The sequence below is a fragment of the Lepisma saccharinum genome, chromosome 7, assembly GCF_977018435.1.
Source record: "Lepisma saccharinum chromosome 7, izLepSacc3.1, whole genome shotgun sequence".
Classification (NCBI taxonomy): domain Eukaryota; kingdom Metazoa; phylum Arthropoda; class Insecta; order Zygentoma; family Lepismatidae; genus Lepisma; species Lepisma saccharinum.
Window position 1 is genome coordinate 74035077 of NC_139235.1, and position 27247 is coordinate 74062323.

The 27247-nt window shown below is 42.3% G+C and overlaps 1 protein-coding gene across 3 annotated transcripts in view; it reads right to left on the reverse strand.

Annotated features, from left to right (window-relative positions):
- The window catches only part of IRSp53 (Insulin receptor substrate 53 kDa), a 774518-nt gene that overhangs the window by 510060 nt on the left and 237211 nt on the right, over window positions 1–27247 (reverse strand). For all 3 annotated transcript variants that reach the window (XM_083125425.1, XM_083125426.1, XM_083125424.1), the window contains exon 2: window positions 26964–27039. In XM_083125425.1, coding sequence (XP_082981551.1) covers window positions 26964–27039 — 76 coding nt within the window. The remainder of the gene's footprint in view (window positions 1–26963; window positions 27040–27247) is intronic.

A 27247-nucleotide genomic window follows, 5' to 3' on the forward strand; every position in this document is an offset into this window, starting at 1 on the left:
TCGCTACGTTGGAACCATATTTTGAGTATGTCATCTGAAAGATGTGTGGAGAAATGGAGAAGTCTATTTCCCGATGGTCCGGCACCAGGTAAAACCGCAATGGATGGTTGTTTCAAATTTAGTATAAATATTCTTCTTGTGTATTTCAACGTGCGGAAAGTGGATTGCCGCGTTGTCAGTGTGTTACCGACATCACAGATTGCAGTATTACTCACATTTAGTTTACGAATTATTTTTTGTGTATTTCAAGATATAGTTAACACGTGCATGCATTCATTACGTTAACAAGTTCAATCTATATATACCGGGTGTTCCAAAAGCCCCGGAACGGTCACATATCGTGAGAAATACACATCGAATTGGAAAACGAAAAAATACGTGTGTAATAAGTGAAAGAAAGCTATTCAATGATATCACACTTTATTCCCCACCCCCGCCCCCTGAGTGTGGGGCGGGGGGCAACTGTGGAATTTTAAATGGAAACCCCCCTTTTGTATTGTAGAATCGGAAAGAGGACTTCATTCCGAGTCCAACAAGATATCAACCATCCTCCTAGCTCAATTAGGAACGGAGATATGGCGATTTTAAATCTCCATGTGATCCGTAGACACACACACACACACACACACACACCCATATACTGTATTGAAAGGTCTTGACGTGCAGATTCCGAATCTGCAATCGCTTTCATTCTAGCTCAATTAGGGGCAGAGATACGTCCCTTTGATATATATATATATTTTTTTTTTGCCATATCTCCGTTCGTAATTGAGCTAGTAGGATCGTTGATAGTTCGTTGGACTCGGAATGAAGTCCTCTTTCCGCTTCTACAATACAAAAGGGGGTTTCCATTTAAAATTCCACAGTTGTCTCCCGTCCCACACCCAGGGGGTGGGGTGGGGAATCAAGTGTGATATCATTGAATAGCTTTCTTTCACTTATTAAACACGTATTTTTTCGTTTTCCGATTCGATGTGTATTTCTCACGATATGTGACCGTTCCGGGACTTTTGGACTACCCGGTATAAAAATGGATGTATGTGTGTTTATGTGTATATATGTGTGTTTGTTTGTTCCGGCATAACTCTCGAACGCCTGGAGCGGTTTCAACCAAACTTGGTACACGTATGGCTTACGATCTGGAAATAAATACTGTGTGGGTAAGACACCCCTAGCACCCCTAAGGGTGGGGGTAGGAGGGGGTGACATGTAAAAATAATAAAAAACGATCGATATTAGTGTGGAATCCATAGTTTCCGGGATTTCTAAGATGAATAGTGACACTCAACTCCCAAGTTAATTTTCTGTCTAATAGAAGATTTGGATAAATAAATACCCGGGCAATGAGCTAGTAAATAACAAGCAAGTAATTCTCAAACTTTGAGTGCGGAGACTTTTCGAACGCACTGTATTTAGCGTCTCTTCTTATGATTCGTTTCCACGTACGAAAACATGTACTTAATAACTTCATAGTTCTTTGTTAAGTATTTGTTAGGTACTTGACAAGAAAATAATCATTAAAGAAAAAGTGACGTCATATTGTCTTGACGTGAACCACACGTCATTGGTCCAATAGGAAAATTTCCGAGTGAAGGTTGAAGATTAAATCAATTGCTTCGTTTGGGGTTTTTTACCTTGCTTTTCTGGCACGTTTGAATAATAGTGGCGATTAGTGTGAATGGTGATGAGATGCGATGCAGGTTGTTTCGTGACTCGAAACAAATACTCCGTAGAGAATAATAATGGCTGCACAGGCACCAGAGCCTCGTTTGCGTGCAAGAATGCAGTTTTAAGGGTGTGCTAGGAGGAAGATAGGTTAATTTTTGAGTGCCTCCGAAGCACCCAAAGGGTTAAATCATCAAATCAAAGAGATACTCATGCCAGACCTAGCATTCTAACCCATTCGAAGCACGTCACTCTAACCACTTCGCCACGGATATTGGCTGGCGTTCACTGGTCTCCAAAACACTTGACCGTGGAAACGATCATCCTCTAAACGCTCCAAAAAGGAACATCATAAGAAAACTGAAGCATCTCTAGATTGGGCGGAAAACCTCATCTCAGCTCTTCCAGATCCGTAGAAGAGAACAATAAAGCTTCGTCTTTCGCTGGCTGATTGGCCAAATTCTCGTGTCTCGCTCACCGGGCCCTTTCTCACTTCAGTGCTTGGCTGCACCGGCGGAACGCCTTCCTTCAACTTGTTGCTTCTCAAGGACGCCCTTCCGTTACGCTCCGGGAAGGAGCGACTTCCGCTAATAAGCCTTGCACTGCAATTAGGCGTGACGAGGCAGCGTCTTCTCTCGAGGGATATCAGGTACAACTATATCTCAATGTATGCTAGTCCTGATGGATTTATTGGGGAAGAGGTCTCTGTTGTAAATTCGCCTCTGAACTCCAGTGTTTATATGATGAGGGTGAAGAGAGAAGCGATGTAAGGAAAGCGTACGAGAGACAGGTGGACAAGCAATGAAGCGATGGAGACAGAGAAAGAGTGAGAGGAAAACGTTCCGAAAAAGAGAAGGGACGGACACACGCAAGAAAGAGGGGGAGAAGAGGGGTAAAAGAAAAATTGCTTGATTGATTGATTTGGTGTTTTAAGTCCACTTTGTGCACAGTAAGGCTAATCGGGACTGGGCCTACAGTTTAATGTGGGATCCGAACCATTATGTGCCTCCATCGGGTATCGAACCCGGGTCCTGGTAAAAGAAAAAGTCAGAGAAAAGGAAGGAAGTGTAAGAAAGATGTGAGAGAGAATTGAAGAAGCAGAAAAGACAAAGAAGCATATAGGAAGAGAGGGCAGAAAGGGATAGAACGGTAAAAAGGAACAAGAGACAGGGGGGAAAGGTCGGTCAGAAGAAGAGGACAAAAGAAAGAAGAGGACGAGAGCGTGGAATGTCTGTCGGTGCAGGTATGAGTCTCGAAAGGAAGAAGAGGCCGAAAGTAAAGAGATAAGAAGAGAAAGAAAATAAAGATGCGACAGAGATAAAGAGGAGACAGATAGGAAGAAGAAACCGGAATGAAGAAGAAGCCAGAAGGAATAAGAGGTCGAATATAAAAAGACAGGAAGGCAGAGAAGTCAAAAGGAAGAAGAGGCCTCAAGGAAAGTGGGGTAGAGGAAGAAGTGGCAAGAAAGAAGAAGAGAAAGGAAGAAGAAACCGAAAGGAAGAGGGAAGCGAAAGGCAAACTAGGTCGAAAGCAAGGAACGGGCCGAAAGGAAGAAGAGGCGGAATTGGAAAAAGGGTCAAAATGAAGACGAAGCAAATAGGAAGAAGCAGAAAGAAAAAGTTCGAAAAGAGAAAGGAAAGAGAGAAGGAGAGAGAAAATCAGAAAGAAAAGTGATGAAGAAAATATATTGTTGGAAAAGTTAGGAAATAATAATAATAAAGAAAAGAGAGACTCAGGCACAGAAAATAGAAAGAGTCAGAAAAGGAAGGGACACAGAAAGAGAAAGGAAAAAAATAATAATTTCGCATCGACACATCATTAACATCATTTCTCGATTACCCTTGGCACGCATAAAGTGAGCGAGCTCTTGCACTACAAGGACATCACATATAAACTTGAAATCGATATTATTACATTTCATAGAAGTAAGCTCGAACATTTCCAGAAGCTTAACGAGCGATCATGATCGTGCGCATGTGTGTGTCACCTCAAGGCGATAATTTCAAAGAATATTAAACCATATCATCAAATTGCATCAAGGCCTTGCTTCAAATGAACGACCAACCCGAATGTGTTAACCTTGCCACTTGAATAGATGCCAATAACTGAAGCTACCTGTTTTAGCCGACGCGACAGGTGCAGCTCACGCACAATAACGCAGGGAAACGCAGACCACCTTGAGCCTATCAAGGCGAACTGGCTCTCGTTCGACATGGGTGTTGCCCATACCGCTAAGCACGTACGTTAATATCTTACAAATTCCCTTCTCTCGCGAGCGGGCGCGAAACATTGAACCAGATTGATCCGTCACGAATTCCATCTATCACAGGTACACATCCTTGAGCGGTTATGACGTTTCTGCTCGTCGCAAGGAGCCAATTGATGAAGTCGTGAATCTGTGGAAGTTGTTGAAATGGTAACGTGCTTTAACCGTCAAAGATTTCCCGCTACTCTTACTTCTGAATAATATTTCTAACGGCATTTATCTTATTTACAACTATGTGCTACCGAAAGGAAAAATAGAGCAAAAGAAAAAGAAGGCAGAAAGCAAGGAAAGACCGAGAAGTAAAAGGCGAAAAGAAGGAAATGTCGAAAGGTAGAAGACGAAAGGAAATAGAAGCCTTGGTGTTTTAAGTCCACTTTATGCACAGTAAGGCTAATCGGGACTGGGCATACAGTTTAAAGTTGGATCCGAACCACTATGTGCCTCCAGCGGGAATCGAACCCGGTACGCCTTGATTACAAGGCGATGACGCTACCAGGAAATAGAGCCGAAAGAAAAGAGAGGCGAAACGAAGACTGTTAAAGGGGACAAGGGCCGAAGGGAGGAAGAGGGGGCGAAAGAAAAATGAGTCGAAAGGGAAAATAAGGCGAGAGGAAGAAGAGGTCAAAAGAAAGAAAGGGCCGAAAGGAATAAGACAAAGGGAAGAAGAAGGCAACAGAAGATGGAGACAGAAAAGAGATAGGTGAAAGACAAAAAGAAGAAATTATGGTGAAAAACGAAGGAAGAAGGAAGAGAATTTACAGAACATTGAAATAATATTTATTGATTTAATTTAATTACTTTACTTCGTTTTCTGCCACTTTTGGCTAATCGCGACGATTGGGATGAATAGTGATAAGCTGGTGTAAATGAAGGGACAGTTACAAACACATATCGACGACTCAGCAGAAGCCCCCACAGGGAAAAATACTGGCCGGGGATCCAGGCGCCGGAGCCTCGTCGGCCTGCAAGACTGGAGTTACTGGGATGTATTATGCGAATATGTGGTTGGCTTTTCGGTGCCTTCCATAAAGATGTAAGACGATGAACTTAAGAGAGAGGATGAGAAGGGAGAGGTAGACGGGTAAGATACAAGGGGAAAAGAAGAAAAGAAAAACAAAGTAAAAGATAATGATGAAGCAGTCAGAAAATGAAGAGAATATAACTAGTGAAGGGAACAGAGAAAAAGAGTTTATTAATAGAAACAGAAAAGAGAGTAGTAAAAGAAAAAGAGAGGAAGAAAGTCCAATGAATAGAGGGACGAGAGATTGCAGAAACTTGATAGAATAAAGAACGAGACACATAGGGGGGAATGAGAGAGAGAGAAAAGAGGCGGATAGAAAAGTGGCGATAAGAGAATGAATACAGAAGAAGAGTGAGTTGAAGGATAGAAACAGAAAGAAAGAAGTAGAGAGAGGAAAAAGGAGGAATAAAAGCTAAGAAAAAATAGAAGAGGGATTGCAGAAAATTTAAGGAATAAAGACAGACAGTAGACAACAAACGACGAGATAAAATGTGGAAATGAGAGAAAGAGTAAGAGGGTAGAGGCAGAGAGAAAAATGGGGAGAAAATAAGTAAGGAATAGGAAACAGAAAAAAGAGGGCTGAGTGTTAGAAACAGAAAAGAGAGAAGTAAAAGAGAAATGAAGAAAATATTGCAGAAAATTGAAAGAATACGGATAAACAGGAGACAAACAAAGAGTAAAGCAGTAAGGGTGATGAGAGACAGAGAATAAAGATAAGATGAAGGTAAAGAAGAGGAAGACAACGAAATAAGAAGGGAAGATTGGCGGTGAAGAGAGAGAGAAATGAAGGGAAAAGGGTGAAAAGAGATACACAGGGAAAGAGAGGATGCGAAATAAAATAAATGAAGGGGAGAGAGAGAAGATGGGGAAAGCGAAAGAGAAGAGGAATGCCCTCATGCCAGCCACCAGGTGTATATATCGATTTATCAAATCGCATTTGCAGCTGCAATAATCCGGCATGACGAGCACTGCAGCATGTCGCTCGCAGGCAATGGCTTTCTCTATTTATCGGAGAACATCTCTGGAAGCCGAGACAATCTCGCAAGCACCGTTGCAAGCGTGCTTCCGAGGGTTCCTAACCCACTTTTACTTGCGGTCCGCGGAGGTTCGTCGTCATGGAAACAAAGGGTACGCCCTCGGATCTCAAGGACTGAAGTTTGATGTCCCCCGGGCAAGAATCGTCGTCTCAGCAATGGGCAGAATCCAACGCCTCCGCGTGCGGGTAAATCTTTAACGCGTTGCCCAACGGAAAGGAGAAAATGTTGCGTGGGTCAAGGGTCACCTTATGGAGAGGTGCACACCCTTACAAGGGGCGTACCTTTTGCGTGGTGTTGATTCGATTCTTGCTATGCCCTACTCAACTGGGTTTCTTGTTTTTTCCACGCACATTCCTTCACGTGGACAAGTCATTGTTCACGTGTTCATTGTTCCGCCTCGCCCTACAAAGTTTGTTTTTGTTTCATTGTCTGACTCGCCAAAGCTCGGCTAGGTATTTTGGTGTTTGTTGATTTTATTGCCTTAAGTCAACTTTATGCACAGGTAGGCTAATCCGGACTGGACTACAGTTTAAAGTAGGATCCGAACCGCTGTGCAATGATCCTGCACCGGGTATCGAACCCGGGATTCCTTGATTACCACTACGCCATCGGGAAGGCCCCTTTGGCATTTGTCTGATACAATGTTTGGAACATAGGACTCGCCCTACTGAAAATTATCAAGGTTGATTTCAATTTAATAAAAAGAAAAAAAAACACTCTTTTGATAGTGATTGTCAATAACGCTGATTGGGTGTCTTTGACTCCGCTATTCTGCTACTTTTAGCTAATCGCGAAGATGAAGATGAGTGATGAAACTGATTAAGATACAAAGCACAAACATACCCAGAACGGAATTCGAACTCTGGACTCGCGTTGTGTTAACCACTACGCCACGGAGGTTGGTGCGACAATGTTGGGTTGAGATTTCGTTCTAAGTCCACTTTTTGCACAGTAAGGCAAGTCGGGTTTGGACCTACAGCTTACAGTGGACTCAAGAGCACTATCTGCCTCCGCCTGGTATCGAACCGGGGAACCCAATGCGGCGACGTTATCACTACGCTATCGGGGAGGCCCAACATTGTTCTTGAAAGAAGGGTGTAAAAGTTAATAACAAGACAGAATGACTATGTAGCAGAATTTTGACGGACCTCTATCGGAAAACAGACGAATTATTACCACACAACGAACATGAGGAGGAAAAGCATTGCTCTCGACCTACGAGAACTTTTATGTCAATATCGCTTGCCGATAATATGTTATTGCACTGACGACAGAATGTCCTCCAATGAGACGAGATGCAATGTAATATTTTTCTGTATGGCAATCAAATATAAGGAATTTTAAATCATTTTGAGTGCTGTTTTGGAACTTTTACTTACTTACTTAATCCGTCTTCTTCTACCTTGCGGTGTATAGGTTTTGCAGAAGGATTGCCATCTGTCACTGTCTTGCACTAGATCTTGCACTTCTTTCCAGTCGCTGCCCCTTAGTTCCACAGCTCTCTTTACAACATCTTCCCACACTTTTCTAGATGTTCCTCTTGGTTTGTCCCCTGCATTTTCACTTCGTAGACCGCTTTGGCTAAGTGCATTCCAGCCATTCTCTTCACGTGACCAAACCATCTTAGTTGGCTCTGTTCTACTTTCTCTAGTAAGGGAGAAACTCTCAAACTATTTATTATAGTTTGATTCCTCATTCGATCTCTTCTTGTCTTTCCTTCTAACTTTTACGCTCTATATATACTCTGTATCGGTTATCTCTTGAGCAGGCGAAAGAAAACTAATCTCTGCGCAAGTTGTGACGCGAGGCCGTTGCACCAAATAACGCAAGAGGGAACGGTATTGCGCGAAGGGGGGGAGGGGGGCGACTGCAGTCACCACCATTCGAGGACCGTGTACAGCTTCGATCTGCCCACTCGATCCCCTCCCCCTTTCTCTGCCGATATGGGCGGCCTTGCTCCAAAGATAACTGGGATAGGGTATAGTTTTGAATTTCCAAGAAATTGCTGTTTTTCAATACAGCGTGTAAGCCCATAGTGTACGATAGTTTATTGGTGACGTATGGAAGACGCAATATACTGGGTGAGTCTTTTAAAAGAGGCCCCGTGGAAAATGCGCTCCTTGCATGTAGGCAACCTTGGTACACCGAAGAGAAGAGCGGGTTAGAGAACAGTCCAGGATATCGGTGCCAAGCATATTCGACATGACATGACATATCCTGGACTGTTCTCTGCCCCGCTCTTCTCTTCGGTGTACCAGGGTTGCCTACAAGCAAGGAGCACATTTTCCACGGGTCCTCTTTTAAAACACTCACCCAGTACATGTGACTAAGGTAGGGTATGCCATTGGCTAGGCTTCTGCGCTGGGTGAGCGAGGAGTTTGGCGTGGCAGATTCTTGCCGACTGGGGGACACGTAGGACTAACGGGACACAGGCTGAGTATACTGTATATCCGTTTATCACCCTTTTTGTGCCTGCATGGCCTGGTGTAATTTGCCTAACGTTTATATAGTTATGTGTACCTCTTGAAAATGCTAAAGAGGATATTTAATTTTTAAGGGTAGATTGTTCCTGGTCATGTAGGCTGTTGGGGTTTTGGGCGGGGTTGCAGTGGACTCGTATAGCCGTTACGTACTGACTTTTGACAATTTAATTGGACGGACTGATACAATTTAATGGGGAGATTATACACCTTGTAAAATGTTGTTCTTAGGTGTTTTGATGGGTTATGAATGAACCATGTGATACACATATAAATTTGGAAAGTATATTTACTGAATTGATTTGTTAATAAATATTATGGTTGAATGAATATTAAGTTTACATTAAATAGTTTAATTACCTACTAAAAGATAATTAACTTCCACTGCGCCGATCATATAATCCACGTCTCACTTCTTTATTATTTATAAAGGGGAAATAAGAGACGTATAGGATTATAAGCGCTAGGGCACCGAGTCATGTGTTTGAGCCACGATTTTTCGCAATTTTTTTCGACGATGTATTTTTTTGCGTATTGAGACCAAAACGTAGCTATAATCCCTCTCCATGCTTTCATGGCGACGGGAAATCAAACAATAAAGAAGTTCCTCTGTCATGCAGTTACGAAACAGCTTCCCTTCACCGAAATCCCAGGTGTATTTTCCACGCTGCAAATCATTCAGAATGTTACGTAATTGGTATAAACAGATTGCGCTCTCTCTCTCTCTCTCTCTCTCTCTCTCTCTCTCTCTCTCTCTCTCTCTCTCTCTCTCTCTCTCCATCTGGCATTCTGCGAGACTAGATCCTTTCATCTTGACCCTTCAATTCATTCGAAACCTACGGACTTTTGCCCACTTCACCTCTTCCGAGAGGGCGTGCACATTTTCTCTTTCTTTCAAGCTTTGCCCACTTCAACTGAATGGCGGGTACATCGTGCTGGCGGGAAATTGACCGAAGAGAAATCGTTGATGTACGCTCCTTTCTTATTTGCCCTGGTCATCTCAATTCTGAATCATCAAGTGGATTCGATACAATGGAGGTAAACCTACCTGACGAAGATGCCCACCCATCGTTGTGCTACACCATTGTTCATTGATCATCATCATGTCCACAGCATTGTTACGTAAATCGATATTTTGCACAACTGTTGAGCACTTAAACGCCGATCTCTTCCCTGCATTCTCTCTTGTGGTTGAAAAACTGGAAGGGTTGCAAATTGGATTTCAATTTTCCTTGTTAATGGGAGAGGAAAGAAGAGTTTACAGGATTCTTGTTGGGAAGCCTGATGGTAAGAGACCAGTAGGTAGATCAAGACGAAGATGGAGGGATAATGTTGAGATGGACCTAAAGGAAATTGGTATGGATGGAAAAGAGTATATAGATCTTGCTCAGGATTGGGACAGATGGAAGGCCTGTGTTGCTGCAGCCATGAAGCTTCGGGTTTAAGAAGGCTAGAGAGTTAGTTAGTTGTTAATGGCGGTTGTGCAGTAGATAGGTTGATTGATTTGGTTCAATTTACATCGCCTTTCTGCCACTTTTTGGCTAATCGCGAAGATGAGGATGAGTGATGATATGATGAGGGACTGAATTGAATTGCACAGAGAGGCTAATCGGGACTGGACCTACATTTGAACCACTGAGCCATGTGCCTCCACCTGGTATCGAACCCGGGACCCCTTGATTACAAGGCGACGATATTAACATTGATGAAGTGACACTTACAAAGAACACCCACGCTTAGGCTGGGATTCGAACCAGGGACCCCTGCTGCGCAATAGAGTTGGACGATTAACAGTAGCCCCATTTAGTTAGCTGCACTTTCTCAAACTACACTCTGTCTAGGGAAATCTTTGGAGGAAGGGAACGAAAACAAGCAAGAGACGGCTCGACCAATAAACGCGGGAGAGGGGAAGTGAGTGCATGAAAGGGAAAAAGTGACTGCAGCTACCAGCTCTTACGCGGACTCGCCTCCTCCCCGTCTCTACCGTTATGCGCAGACCAGTGCCAGGCTGGTGCAAGGAAAGTGCGTTCGTTCAAGCAGACGCTGAATGCAAGAATAGAGGTGCTCAAATTGGTTAGTTAGAGTGGTTAGTACGTACCACGTGACCAAGCAACCACACGGTACACCGCTTTAGAACATAGTGTACTTGGTATCAGCCCCCGTTTGCACTATGTCACACCTAATTAACGAAGTATAAGACTCAGTGTTGCACTTTGTAATCAACTTATAGACTCCTGAGTGCAAACAGAGTCAAACAGATGGCGCTGGTGTATAAACTGTGGTTCCCGACCCTCGGAAGCTAGTAGGGCAGAAAAATCAAAACAATGACTTCAAAAAAGTATTATTATCTAATATATAAAAATGGATGTGTGTGTGTGTGTGTATGTTTGTTCCGGCATAACTCTCGAACGCCTGGAGCGATTTCAACCATACTTGGTACACGTATCACTTGCAATCTCGAAAGAAATACTGTGTAAGACATCTCTGGCACCCCTAGCGGAGGGGGTGGGAGAGGTGACATTTAAAAATAATCGAAAACGACCGATATTAGTGTCGAATCCATACTTTGCGGGGTCGTTAAGATGAATATTGACACTCCTAATACCGTTCCACGTCAAGTTCATCACCTATCGGGATGGGGGTGTGAGGGGGTGAAAATTAAAATGTCAAAAATGACCAACATTAGTGTCGAATCCATAGTTTCTGGCGTCGCTAAGCTAATTGGTGACATTCACGATCACCAAACTTGGTACACATATGACTTACAATGTGGAAAGAAATACTGTGGGGGTAAGACACCCCTGACACCCCTAGCAGTGGGGGTGGGAAGGGGTGACATGTAAAAATAAACGAAAACGACCGATGTTAGTGTAGAATCCACAGTTTTCGGGATCGCTAAGATGAATAGTGACACTCCCAATGCCGTTAAACTCCAAGACACCCATGGCACCCCTAGGGGTGGGGGTGGGAAGGGGGTGACAAGTAAAAATAATCGAAAACGACCGATATTAATTGTGGAATCCATAGTTTTCGAGGTCGCTAAGATGAATAGTGACACTCCCAATCCCGTTCAACTCCAAGTTCATTTTACACTATAGTTAGAATTCAATGTATTCCTGTCTAATAGAAGATTGGTATATATAAATACCCGCGCAACGCCAGGCAATTAGCTGGTCTTATATAAAGATGGGAACTACATATTCGTAGTATATTCAGAACCATAAACAAACGCCGTTACGAGAATTTTTCCCCTCTTCAATTCGGAGCTGCATGGAAACTGAGTTATGATGTAATTTTCAACCGCGTTTTCCGAATCGACGGCCATTTTTTCAAAATGGCGACCAAACGATCAGATGATCAAATTTGAAACTGACGTTTTCAGATTCAGCATTTCATCTTTGGTAAAATTAATGGATGGATTTATCTATCTATCCTGCAATACCAAATTGCAAGATTTACCGAGTATTTAAATTGAGATGTCACCGTTTTGAAAAACGGCCACAATATCTCTGTATCTGGCAGCATTGGAATTCGGGTTGAAATCGCATGTTTAATGTAAACCTGCATGTGTACAACGTGGCTTCATAAGTTTCTATTTTTATTCTTCTAGCTGTTTCTTTATGGGTTTCTCTTACTTTCTCTCTCTTATTCTGTTTATCCTTCTCTTTTCATACTCCATTTCTCTGTATCATTTATATATTTGCTGTTTCTTTCCTTCTTATATTTCTGTATAGATATCTTTCTCACTCCCTCTCCCTCCTCCTGCACCTCTGCGTGTGTGTGTATGTGTCTTTATCCTGCTTTTCTAGCTACTAATTTCTGTCACTTTTCTTCCTGCTCTCTATTTCTATCATTCTTCTTATTTCGCTTTCTCTTCCTCTATTTCTCCAGAGATATCTCTCTCTTTTGTATACTGTTTATCTACCTATATACATATCTGTTTGCCATTTCCTCCTCTGTTTTGCTATATCCTTCTTTATTTCTTCCCATTTCTTTCTCTCTTCCTTTCTTCGTTCTTCAATTTTACATTTTCTTCTAGACATATTTATCTTTCTTATGCTGTTTACTATCTACACAGCTCTATTCTCCTCCGTTTCTCTATGTCTGTCTTTTTTTCTCTCTGCAGTTTCTCTACGTCTTTCTTCATTTTGCTTTCTTCCATTCTAAATTTATTTTTCTCTGCAGTCGCCTTTCTATCTTTTTATATTTCTCTCTCTCTCGCTTTTCCTTCTGCTGTTGCTCTAGGCCTTTCCTCCTTCTTATTTAATTTTATTTCTTCCTCTGATTTTCTACCATTTTATCTCTATTTCTGTCATTTCTTTCCTTCTTCTTTCTTCTACACTTTTATCTCTCCCTATGCCTCTTCATTTGTGGAAATCTTACTATTTTGGTGAGTAGGTTAAGGCAATTTCACGATGGGTTAAAGGTGTAGAATAGCGACAAAAAATAACAAAATATGCAAGTACTATCCGGGCAGGACATACTATGATGCTTTGGCAAATTCTTGTGCAAGTCCACTTCATGTTCAGATAAGCTATCTACGGACTGCAGCTACAGTTCAAATTGGGTTCGAACCTGATCCTCTCTGATGACGAGGCGACACTGTGAGCCACTACGCTATCAGGAAGACCTTGAAAGCGTCTCCACTGCAAAGCAAATGCGGAAGATAGATGGAAAGGCATGTATGTCGACAATGAAACTTTCTGAAAGCACTTTTTTTTTGGTGGGGGGGAGGTTAAGACACATCAGCGAGAACAAAACAACCGCGAACAATGCATCTTCCTTCCTAGCAAACCAGAAGCCACTAGCTATGCCCCCAAGTGCGTCGAAACAAATGCAAATGCATTATATCCACTTGGGCATTCCTGAAGTTTCGCCCCCGCCTCAAGAATACAATTGGTTTTGAAGTATGGACCTTTGTTCACCAGGATTTGTAAACTAACTCACTGGAATTCTGGGCTTTGTTCCGAGTTCTCAATACGTTCCACAGAACTGAAAAAACATAAATCAAATTGGTAACGAACAAGTCTTTTGTGTAACAAGAATGGAATTTTTTTTAAACAATGTTGTTTCCAACGTTACTGCCCCATTAAAATTCTTCTTGCTTCAGTCACTTCCGTTCTCTGACTGTGTCATTTTTAACTTCTCTTTCAGTTTCCTGGTGTTCGAATTTGACTGCCATATAGAACCGCAACATTTAAGTATGTACTGTTGTAAAGAAATCTTGTACAGTAAACCCTCGATTCTACGATCTTTCACGGTTCCCGGGAAAAGAAGTCTGTATTGAAATTTGGACCGATTTTGATACAATGAGACGCAAAAATTGCGTTTAATTTGTATTTAGGCGTTTTTTGAACGGCTCGTGTCAAAATTACACGTTATATTAATTAAAAACTAATTTATTTTGATAGGTAGACCTCATCTGCTTGTTATTGGAATATACATTCTATTCAGTTAAATAATTTCAGGAATTAAATTATTTTATAAAATAAATTTAGATTGCATTCACTATATAATATTGTACTTTTACAACAATAGTCCACTATTTTATAAGAACTTAGGTATAATTTGTTATGTTGATTTTACATTGTATTATACAATTGTCATACTATTATAAGAAATAGTGCCCAATTGATGTATATACTGCATGTATATATACAGGTGTATTACGAGCCATGTCAACATAATGTATTTTGTAATGTATAGGGTGTTCCGTATAGGACGGCGAATTAGAAAATTAAAGAAAAATAAGGAAAATATCATGAAAATAGTTATATTTCACATATATGTAAGCAGTAACATCTCCCATTTACGTATGAAAGACAATGTCAGGCACGTGTCCACCCCTACTGAGTGTGCATGCATTAATATGCTCCACAAAATTATTGATAACCCTCTCGCAGATGTCTGTCCCGATGCCTCCAATCACCCGTATGATTTCCGCCTTCAGTTCCAAAAGGGTTCGTGGTTTGTTGGCGTACACCTGTGATTTCACAAACCCCCGTAAGAAGAAATCACAGGGTGTAAGATCACACTCCACATGCCACAACCCACACCACACAGTCGTTCTCAGCGGATGGATGGATTTCACGCTCCTGGATTATTCGAGAATTTTCGGAAGGAAACCACAACAAACGAGTCAAAACAATTGAGGCTACATAATTCGGCATGGCAACAGATGCCAACATTGGTAAGGACAGGTCTGCCAACCTCGAAACAAAAAATAGCACTCGATTCAAATTCGCGTCCTATATGGAACACCCTTTATATGCACCAATGCCCCTGAGAGGTACTTTTGGTGTGAAAAGTTCACAATAAACTCAAATGATACCAGATACGCCCAACGATGACCTCAAAATTTTAAGAAATCCGGAGGGTAGAAACACGTGCTTAGCTGCAAGTCACTAATATACGGACTACTTGTTCTACTCTGACTATTGCTCTACCAGGGAGAGAAGAAAACATCGGCGCCTTCGTGGAATTTTCAAACCTGAGAGAGCGTGGGTGATGCAATCAACTGTTTGCTGTGGAAGCGTGCATTTTTTCCCTTAATTTTTGTTGCCTCTAATGGCACTTCAAATAGACAGCTGTTCACAATGAGGACACCAAATCAAGATTAGAAAAGCTTTGGATGTGCTACGGACGGTCGGAGGAACGGATCAACCCCAGGAGCTGTTCCCGCCAAGCACGTCCAAGGCGAACGAGATGAGAAGGTTCCTGTGGGAAGATATCTCCCGCTCCGCTGGGCATCGGGAGCTTCGTCACGCGCGATCAGCCTTATTCAGATGGGCTCCTCTCCGGGTTTAGTTTCCCCTGTTCAATTACAACGCTGGGAAACACGAAGGGAAATGCTACGTCCGCTGTAAGCTTCGAATGCGCACGAAACAATAATCCTCTGTGTGGCTGGAATCGCGAGGGATGGTATCGACAAGAGAGGGTACGAGATTTGGTAGTCTCGGTCTCGAGTTGAAAATGCCTGTCTCATTCTCGGTCTCGAGTAGTAAATGCCGGTCTCGTTCTCGGTCTTGTCTCTACAACTGTCGGAAGTGTTTGGTCTCGTTATCATCCCGAGTTTTAAAATAACTTCTCGATCACATCCGTAGGTACCACAGCATGCCAAAAGATGGCGCTGATGTATGTCATAAATCACGTCTATTATGCATTGGGAATTACTTGCCCAATCTGGAAAGAGAGTTCGGTTTAAGTTTGAATATAATTAGAGTCTGTGTATAAGTATTCCATTTTGTTCACAGAAATGTCGCAAGGTGCCCTGTATTTGAATATCGTTGAACTGGCGGAAGCATTGATGAATGGAGGCGCAATAGAAGTGTGAGAGCGGAGTCAGAATCTGGAAGGTAAGTTGCAGACTTCCGTGGATGAGTTGTTAGCACAGCGTGCTACGCCACCAGAGGTCCCGGGTTAGCACAGCGTGCTACGCCGCCAGGGGTCCTGGGTTAGCACAGCGTGCTACGCCGCCAGGGGTCCTGGGTTAGCACAGCGTGCTACGCCGCCAGGGGTCCCGGGTTAGCACAGGGTGCTACGCCGCCAGGGATCCTGGGTTAGCACAGCGTGCTACGCCACCAGGGGTCTGGGATTCGAATCCCGGCCTGGGCATTCATTCCGAGTGTTCCTTCATCAATTTCGTCACATCATCCCTCATCTTCACGATTAGTCTTAAGTGTCAGCAGAGTGAAGCAAAATAAACCAAACTAGGAAGGTAAGTTCAAGGCGCTGAAGACTGGAACAGCATTTCCTACAGCTTGCGCAGAGAGGTTCTATCGTGGACCACAATTGGTCTTCGTGTAGTAAAATCTACTGTATATAATTTCTCACTTTATTCCCCACACATCTCTCAGCCTGCACGCAACATGAAAGAAATAGGTTTAATATCAACTTTCAAAACCTATAATATCTCACTGGAGACTGAGTGGAGAAAATTTTGCAATTTTTATTCATGCACTGTTACCCTTCGGCAAAGAACACCAAATCTGAAAAATACAGCGCACACAGATCGTGTCCCGACTGCAAACAGGCCTGGTCTGTCCTCAATTTCATCTCGTTCTGAACATGCCCGCAATTCTCATCAGTCTCCCTGCCTGGAATGTTATTGCTCTTCTTTCCTACGGGAAAGAATCTCATTGCATTTATGCAAGCTACACAATTCGTGGCAGCTGAGCCTTTGCATTGGTGGCCTTTGCTTTAGGAAGAAAATTTACTCCTTTCCCATTACATAAACCGATGTAGAGTTTGGTATCGAAGAAGCAATATGCATCGAGAGTTATCCTATATGTATGCAGCCTCGTGACGCAATTTCATGGTTGCCACTGTTACTTGTGTCTTGTCGTTGTTGAACTTGTTTTTAAGTACACCTTATGAGCAGATAGGCTAATCGTGACTGGACCTACAGTTTATAGTGGGATCTGAAATACTGTGCAATGTGCCTCTACCGGGTATCGAACCCAGGATCCCTTGCTCCCATCGGGGAGCCTTCATTTTTAGTCAAATCATTCGATGAGAGAGCCGCGGTGGTCTAGCCGTTAGGGCGTGTCACTGCCAAGCGGGAGACCCGGGTTCGATTCCCGGGGGTGGGTGATCTAAGGTCGGAATTTTTCTGGCCTTCTCCCCGCATAAAACAGATCTGGGGCTCACCCAGCCTTAAATCAATGGGTACCTTGGGACAACCGTGGGGGAGGGTAAAGGCAGCCGGAGCATGGTGCTGATCACATAACCTCTAGATCGAGAATGTGTGGGGCCCTATCCTTACAACACCTAAATGTGCCTTCATGGCACGGTGTTAGATGCACGGGGAACTTTACATTTTTACATTTACATCATTGAATAAGGGATTCATACGTTCTATCTACGAGTCTGCACCACCATAGTGGGTCCACTACTGAGATTTGTCATATCGCATGTTAGTGTTATCTAGAAAAATGTTCCTTCCCGACAGAAAAATTAGTGTTGTTTACGCGCACTTTGCTTTTACAATGAATGAAGAATGGGTGGATATTAATGATCGTAAAGCTCGCGACCAGATCTGCATCATCTCGAAGTGGGTCCACGGCATCAAAACAAGAAACTCAAGAGTCACAGAACAATAAGGAATGTGGAACAGGACCTGGTAAAGGCAGACGGATAAGATCTGTAAAAGGAAGAAAGGAGAACTTGTAATACGCCGCAGACACTTAGAGAGAGAGACCTTGCTGCGGGCTAAGGGGCGTATCCGAGCTCTTTTGCTACGTGCTTCCTGGCTGGCGGAAACCTGTTACCTTCTATCTTGGATGCCCAGACTCTCTTGAAGGATCATAGTTCAACTGCACCAGCGCCCACAGTGGCGTAGCCTCCCGGATAGCGTAGTGGTTAATGCTATCGCCTTGTAATCGAGGCGTCAGAACCTCGATTTTCCGCGGGAGCACGTTCATAGAGATTCAGATGCCACTTTAAACTGTAGCCCCTGTCCAGATTCAAAGAGTGCAGTGCCCCCTCCTTATTTGAGTTCAACGTATAGGTTTGATTTTTTTTGTTTTAAGTCCTCTTTATACACAGAAAGGCTAATAGGGACTCAGCGTATAGTTTTAACTGCGATCCGAACGAATCACTATGTGCCTCCACCGGGTATCGTACCCGGGACCCATTGATTACAAGGCGAAAACTTTTCTTTAAGAACAATGTCAAATGAAGTAAAAGTCAAATGTGGACTGCATATCAAAATGGCATAACCCCACCTTTACACTTATAAGCCCCCTTATGGAACATACCTGAACAGTATCAGGTCCAATATAATCTAACATTTTATATTACATCATGGGTATCTACTAATAATTACATTATTATTAATTTTAAAAACTTGCCAAGAAATCAACGTAAACTTACGTTGAATTAAACTCTAAAAGTGTTTAATTAAAAAAAAAAAAAAAACAACTAGGATTGTTTATGTAAATTTGCAAGTGTACTCGTATTCAACATTCGTTACATGAAAATTCTCGAACACAAAAATTATTCGATGATACAACCTGCATATATCCACGAATATGACGGTAGTTGACAGTTGAAGTTTCTTGAATTTCATGTTGAAGTGCCGTTTCCTTGACTTCCATCTGTTTTAAAGTTGTGGTAGTGGCGTAGTGCGATGAATTGTCTTCTGTTACCTCTGCAACTGTCGCTCGAGGTTCGGTCTGCAATGGCAGTTCAATTGTGAACTGAATGTTGTGGTCCTAAAAAGGGCCGACAGAATTTTGATCCTCAAAAGGGCCGAAATAAATGTTGGTCCTAAAAGGGCCGTTTTGCTATGACATTTCGTGTTACATCTGAGTTGTTGCTTGTTGTCTGTTTAGAATGCTTCTGTGATGAACTCGATGAGTGTCTGAAGGATGGTAATGGCTTTGTCTGAATCGTTCTTTGTCTTTTGGATCTTGTCTTTCGCATTCTTGATGAGCGTTCTTAATCTCTTGTCTTGCAATATTGTCAGGATCCAGTTGATGATCTATTTTGTCTCTTCTTGTTCTTCATTAAGAGTCTGAAATTTCTGGCTATAATTCATGGTAGTCGGTGGTATGTTCTTCGCTGGTGGCTTCTCTTGTGGTAGATTGGCTGGTAGTTGTTTCTCGTGTTCCTTCCCTTCGTCTGGCTTTGGTTTTGGTATCATCTGATGTACTGATTGGAACATTTTACAGCCCCTGTAGTTGGCCGGATGGTCTCCTCCACAACTGCAACATTTTGCAGGGAGTCTTCGGTCTTTCTTTTGGCATTCTTCCGTGAAATGATTGTTTGCACATTTCACGCATCTTGGTTGAATGACTGTATGCAATTCCCGGACTTTTCTATGTTTGTCTTAAGTCCAATTTCCAGATTTTACAGGAGGATTTGTTCAAAATTCGGAATACACCAATACAATTAAAAATATTTTAATTCTTTTCATTAAACATATTTAACATGCATTAAATCGTTAATGTTTTAGTGACGTGCACAATTAAGTAAAAGAAAATTCCTTTACTGCAACGATAAAAATAGATAAAGTGACAATGTCCGCCATCTACTGACAAAAAAATAATATTATGCAAAAAAATTATCAAAGTCCAATTTACGAGTATGTTTAGATAGGTCAATTTGATACTGGACCTATAGTTTAAAATAGGATACGAAATGTACACTTTGCGTGGAGAGTTTCAAGCGTACCACATAGTTACGATAACTGTATTAATCTCGGGAGCCGATCGAACACGATCTCATCTAATGTTGTGGCTTGGTTAATTAGCTTGTTTGCAGAAGGGCTTAAGCAGGTTGCTAGCCGTGCAGGATACTCTGTGGGTACGAGCCGCGTGTGAGATGAGGGACAGCATGAATAACAGGATGATAATAGTTTGCTGTGGTAATAACACAATCGCAAACGTGTTCGTGAATTCACCCTCTGTGAAAGAGTGGAGACCAAGCTATTCTCGCGTTGCTACGAGACAGCTAAGGCAGTATGGGAGCAAATGGAAGGTTCTTGAAATAATTTGTATGAGGATATGAAGAACAGGACTGCGTTTAAAAATACGAGACCAGGTACTTCGAGACTTGTCGAGGCGAGCACGAGACCAGGTACTTCGGGACTTGTCGAGGCGAGCACGAGACCAGGTACTTCGGGACTTGTCGAGGCGAGCACGAGACCAGGTACTTCGGGACTTGTCGAGGCGAGCACGAGACCAGGTACTTCGGGACTTGTCGAGGCGAGCACGAGACCAGGTACTTCGGGACTTGTCGAGGCGAGCACGAGACCAGGTACTTCGAGACTTGTCGAGGCGAGAACGAGACCAGGTACTTCGAGACTTGTCGAGGCGAGAACGAGACCAGGTACTTCGAGACTTGTCGAGGCGAGCACGAGACCAGGTACTTCGAGACTTGTCGAGGCGAGCACGAGACCAGGTACTTCGAGACTTGTCGAGGCGAGCACGAGACCAGGTACTTCGAGACTTGTCGAGGCGAGAACGAGACCAGGTGCTTCGAGACTTGTCGAGGCGAGCACGAGACCAGTGCTTCGAGACTTGTCGAGGCGAGCACGAGACCAGGTGCTTCGAGACTTGTCGAGGCGAGAACGAGACCAGGTGCTTCGATACTTGTCGAGGCGAGCACGAGACCAGGTGCTTCGAGACTTGTCGAGGCGAGAACGAGACCAGGTGCTTCGAGACTTGTCGAGGCGAGAACGAGACCAGGTGCTTCGAGACTTGTCGAGGCGAGAACGAGACCAGATCCGGCAAGGTTAGTCGGGGAGAGAATGATACTGTCCACCCAAATTTGTGTCACCATAAACGGTAAAAGTATATGAATTCTTAATGCGCAACAAATTAGGCGTATCCATTAAAGTGGTAATAAAATTCCTTGAGTTTCGAAAGGCACATAACTGTAATGGAGATAGTGTCGTTAAGTATAATATTGTCTTAATTTGAAATACATTTTATTGCAATCCTGTCAGCACCAAGGCGGTATTGTTTAATAGGAACAACCGTGACAATAAAAACTGTTTTATTTGAAATTAATAACAGCGGCTTAACCGATGCAATAAAAACAAGTTTTATTCGAATATAAAGAGCACAGAAATAATAAAAAATACTCTCATTAAGGATTAAATACTCTCATTAAGGATAGTTTCTATTTAATGGCCGCCACAGTTTCAGATTGAGGCAAAGAGTAATAAAAAAAAAATATGTTCAAGATTGCACAGTCCGAAGACACGTGGTGTGGAGATGTGATGCACACTTTCTCAATCTCTGCCATGGTGAATGTGATGTGATCAGCACCATGCTCCGTTCGGTTTTATCCGCTCCCAGGTACTCATTGTTGAGAGGCTGAGTAAGCACCAGGGGGCTATTGTTTTGAGAAACACCACCTGCTTCTCTAACTATGTGGCTGTTTCAGAACATCTTATTTTCTCCTTGCATTATTTCATCTTTAGAGCTCCCCTGTAGCGCCATATTTCGAAGGCTTCCAATATTTTCAAATGAATGCAATAAAGAACTCGAGAATTGATTGGTTGATTTGCTTTATTTTACTTCACTTCTTGTGCCACTTTTGGCTAGTTTGCGAAGATGGGGATAAGTGATGATATGATGAATTGACACTCACAAACAGCCACGCCCAGGCTGGGATTCGAACTCGGTACCCCTGGCATCGCAGCGCGATGTGCTAACCGCTCTACCACGGTGGGCGGCAGAACTCGAGAAAGACAAGTGGAAATGCAAAGTTCCCTTAATGTGACCCCCGATTACTATTTTGTCATTCAACAACTGTAAAAATTAAAGTTAAAAATTGTAATTGCTAATTATTTCAGTGGGTAGCTCGCCCTTCACCCCCACAGAACACAGCTATGTAATATTCACCTATACAATTGCAGCCACCTCCGAAAAGAATCTCCGTATGCTAGTGCCCACAAGGTAGCAAAATTCCTCTACTTTAGCGATTCTACTATGCCCTATCATTATGATTGGTGTTAGAGGCTGAAGTTCCCCACTGCATACAATTTTATTTGTCTTCTTCACATCTGCGTCATCGTCGCTTGGTTAGTGCGATGTCGTCAGCACAGTAGTGCCGTGTCGTCAGCACACTAGTGCCGTGTCGTCAGCACACTAGTGCCGTGTCGTCCGCACACTAGTGCCGTGTCGTCCGCACAGTAGTGCCGTGTCGTCTGCATAGTAGTGTTGTGTCGTCTGCATATCGGTGAATAATAATTTCATATCCTTAGACTTTAACTCTAACATTCAATTTCTCTTTTACTACACTTCAGTCATTGCTTCCTCGATGCATAAATTCCTAATAATCATACATGACGAAGGACATCTTTGTCTGCCTTCCCATCCCATAAAACAACAAATCAAGCTGCAATTCGAAACCATGTTTCCAATGTAGGTAACGCACGGAACAACATAAATCACACACACACAAGGCGACGAGCGTTAAGTGGGTTAACAGCATAGGAGGAAGACGAGTGCCAGACATGAGATGTGATCTACGCCCCCCTGTACCGTTAGGATCACAGATGCAACACGTGCTTGTGCCTAAAAGGGAGAACCCGTTTCGTAGTCGCAAAAGAACAAAAAAACAACGCCGTGAGAGACCTTAAACGCTGGCCTTGAAACGTGCCTGCAATGCATTCGCAGTTGTTTCGGCAAAACTTCTGAAAAAAATAAGAAAAGGGGCAGGAAATAAAACTGCTGGAAACGGATACGGAATTCAAGTTCTCAAACCTGACGTAATACTGAGAACTGGTTTTCGCTTAATGCGTCTGGTGTTTGAAATAGGCGATACCTGAATAATTTCCTGGCTTAATTGATTTGCTGGAGCTACGTAGCGTGACTTTTATTCTTATTCCAAGGCAATTCTTGTTCGCATATTTACGGTTATGCTGTCTTCTGCGGTTTCTGTAAAGGTTTCTTTGCATCAGAGGTGTTACCAGAGAGTTTTGTTCGGATGGGTTCACCCTTACTCTCAGTTTTTCACTCTTGCTGCGTTTCTCTATCCCTCTCTCTCATTTCTTACTGTTTCTCTATTTTCTTTCCATCTTTCTTTCCTTTCTGAGTTTCTCTATTTCTTGTCAATTCTGTTTCTTCCTTTCTCTTTCTTACCACTTATCCCCTTGATCTATTTCTCTCTCTCTCTCTAACCTGTCTCTGTTTCACTATTTCCTTTCTGTCTCTTCTTCTCATTCTGTTTGTTTCCACATCTTCTATTCCTCCATTTCTCTCTCTCTCTCTCTCTCTCTCTCTCTCTCTTTCTCTCTATCATTTCTGTGTTTCACTACTTCCTTTCTGTTTCTTCTTCTCATTCTGTTTCTTTACACATCTTCCCTTCCTCCATCTCTCTCTCTCTCTCTCGCTCTCTTTCCTTTCTGTGTTTCTCTATTTCTTGTCAATTCTGTTTCTTCCTTTCTCTTTCTTACCACTTATTCCCTTGATCTATTTCTCTCTCTCTCTATCTCTCTCTCTCTCTCTCTCTCTAACCTGTCTCTGTTTCACTATTTCCTTTCTGTCTCTTCTTCTCATTCTGTTTGCTTCCACATCTTCTATTCCTCCATTTCTCTCTCTCTCTATTATTTCTATGTTTCACTACTTCGTTTCTGTTTCTTCTTCTCATTCTGTTTCTATACACATCTTCCCTTCCTCCATATATCTCTCTCTCTCTCTCTCTCTCTCTCTCTCTCTCTCTCTCTCTCTCTCTCTCTTCCTTTTCTGTGTTTCTCTATTTCTTGTCAATTCTGTATCTTCATTTCTCTTTCTTACCACTTATCCCCATCCTCTAATTCTCTCTCTCTAACCTGTCTGTTTCACTATTTCCTTTCTGTCTCTTCCTCTCATTCTGTTTCTTTCCACATCTTCCCTTCCTGCATTTCTCGCTCTATCCTTTCTTTGTTTCTCTACTTCTTCTCAGTTTCATTCCTTCCACTTCTCTCATTCCTCTATTTCTGTCTCTTTCTTTCTCTGTTTATATTTCTCTATACGTGTTCCTATCTTTAATTATCTCTTTCTTACACCTTTGACCCCTCTATTATTTTGTTGCCATCTTGCTTCCTCTTTTCGCTCATTCCATCTACCTTCGCTTCTTTTCTTACTTCCTCTATTTGTCTATCTCTATCAGTTTCTGTCTGATAAGTATCTTTATTCCTGTGTGTGTTTCCGTCATTCTTCCTCAGCTGCAGATAATTCCATAATTCTTCCTCATTTAAGCTATTTGCATAAGCAGGGAGGTGGAATTTGAATAAGATGGGTTACAGCACACCCTTGCCCACAAGATGGCGACGACCCCTTTTCCATACATCACCTCTCCCTTTGATCTCTATCAATTAAACAAATCCTTGAGTCCTTGATGGACTATATCTTTCAGAGAAAGTATTTCTTATGTTAAAAAGGCCTATACTCCAATGGGACACGAACTCAGAACTAGTATGGAATACGATCATATGGAATAAAAAAACACTTGTTATTTCATCACTAAATAAATACAATTACTGGAGAAAAACTGGAACAAACAGATTGACAAAGGCACATTTCGAAATTGCCTTTCTCTATATTCTATAGTTAACTGTATTTTGGAAAGGTGCTACTTTTGTCCGTGTTTGTCTAACCTTTTATTTACAGTACAGAAAAACCTCGTTAATCCGGACTAATGGAAGGATAAGTTGACCGGTTTAACTGAAATAACCTAAAAGAACAGTAGAAAGTGCCTTAAATCTCAGTTTATAGCAAGAAAACACGTTTGTTATGGTGTATTTAAAGGGCATAGGCCTAAATACACTATACAGTACAGTACAAAGTCTGCGGGAAACAGAATTTCATCAGTGGTTGACTGCCTTTCCTTTGGGAAGTTCTCTTGTTGACTTCTAGCCATACTTAAAAACCTTGCATTCTGCTTTCCTTTGCCTTTTGCCTGTCCGGATGAAGCAAAGTCCGCCTTATCGGGGTCCGGATTAACGACGTTTTACTGTATTATTGTTATTATTGTTATTATGGATGTGTATTTATTTTGCTTGGAAAATTAATAATTATTAAGAGCAGAAAAGTTACACGCTAAATCTCGATACAAGAAAATAAAACTTCTCAGAGTACTACTCTATTTACGTCTGTAAGGAAGGCCTCTCCGATGGCGTAGTGGATACGTCGTCGCCTTGTAATCATGGGATCCCGGGTTCGATACCCAATGGAGGAACTTACTGGTCCGGATCAAACTTTAAGCTGTAGGTCCAGTCCCGATTAGCCTTTCTGTGCATAAAGTAATCTTAAAACAAAAATTCAAAGTTCTGCAAGGACAGCAAATGGTCTTTATTTTTTCATCTAATCATAATTCAAGTGATTAACATAAGAAGGTATAAAAGTGACGTCAAATAGTAAAGGGGGGGGGGGAAATGCACAATACATTCCACACACAGGATTGAGGAATCTCCGCACCATCGTCCATTCGAGGGTTCCGCCGTTGTCAAGCCAAAACAGAAACAGAGTTCTTTAACCACCATAGTAGCTGTGACCGAAATGGGAATCGTACGCGAAAACAGAAGTAATTTACTTGCGGATTAAAGCTTGTGCCCGGGAATTCTCCCCCGGATCAGGGGCGCAACCCCTGTTAACAGTGTAAGCAAATCCGCGCTTTTTATTTTATAGAACAACGTCCTCGTGTCTCCATCCACACACGCAGAGTGTATCCTTCAAAACAAGCCCCCTTCCCACGGCGCCCGGACGAAAACTCAATTTTCAAATTCCACCTGACAACTTTACGACGCCATCCAGAAGCGGAGATTTTGGTCCAGTTATTCACGCTTCAGCCTAAAAATAAAGCAGGAACGGCCAGAAATGGCACTGGGGTTACAAAAAATAAAAGGCGGATGAATGTGTGGACGAATGTGGAATAGCTTCGCATAAACTCTCCCGTAATTATGTTAGCTGGTTTTTGTTAAACTGACAAAGGTTATGTTCCATTTGGGAGCTGTACCTCTCCTGGGTCGCAGTCCGGTTTGATACGCTACCTGGACGCGCTTTAATACCTAAATAAATTAGGGAGAACACAGATGTGCCATTACCTTCTGTTTCACCTGCATTCAACTCATTCAATGCAGATGTTACTCTTGGTCATCCGGTTCAAGTTACCCAAGGGATTGAACTCAAGCGCGGCAACTGAAATGAAATGGATGAAGTACTTCTAAAAGTCAATGAAGAATGTGTAGTGAACAAAGGAAACTAGAATATTTTATGCGGATCGTAAATGGGAAAATGTTGAATATCGGCGGTCCTATCAATTTTGAAAAAAAAAAATTATAGTGTTGACGGCGTATCTGGACTCGCTCTGCATGGTTGTTATCCAGTGGCCAAAATAATATAAAATGTTTAACACATTGTTCAATCCAATATCATGCTCGTGATATTATATTGTAGTCTATTCTGAGCAAATCCCATGAATTGCTCCTGGTGGTATGAAGATAGCATAGTTCGTCAACCAAGAACTAGCAAAATAGAAGCCTTCTCCGAAAGTTACTTCAACTACCTTTCGGAATTCGAAAATAAGCGTGATGTTCTTCACAAATATTTAATTATGTGTATCATTGCGAATTATTCGAAAGATTAATAACCTATAACGTCACACAATTCGCAAGTTTCTTATTTCTTATTATTACCTTATGCCCAGCCTTAGCTTAACATTACAAAGATAATCAAAAGCTTACCACATTGACAAAGATGAGAGAGACAACGATGTCATAAGACCGAAAAACCGGCGCTGTGGGAGCCAATGCCCTACAATATTTAACAAAAGAGCAGCAAATATGTAATTGGCAACACACTCCTGTTTTCTTTACTTGCCCGGAATTCATTCGACAAGAATCACCTATACTAAGCAACTATGGGTAGAATTGAGCACAATTTTTTCTGCGCTTTTTGCGAGGCTGCATCCTGCACCGCCAGCGATCATTACACAATCAAAAGTAAAACACATCGAACGAAAGAACACTACCTAAAATTGTATTAAAAACATGTACTTACCATGTAGTGCCTTGAGATACGCCTTGCCCGCATTAATAAGTTGTCTGGCTCCGGGATTAAATTTGTCCAGAATGTTCTGAAAAGAAAAAGGGGAGAGATTATTAACTTAACGGATATTCCAGCAAAAAACACTGCCGCAAGAAGCAATTTGTCAAATCTTGAAGGAATATTCTTTTACGCGTCAAGAGAGACAACTAGGATCTATAAAAGGGAAGAAAAGTAGCAAAAAAAGAGGCAAGATTCCGTATGCTTAGCGCTTTCAACGCGTCCTAACTGCTGTGCTG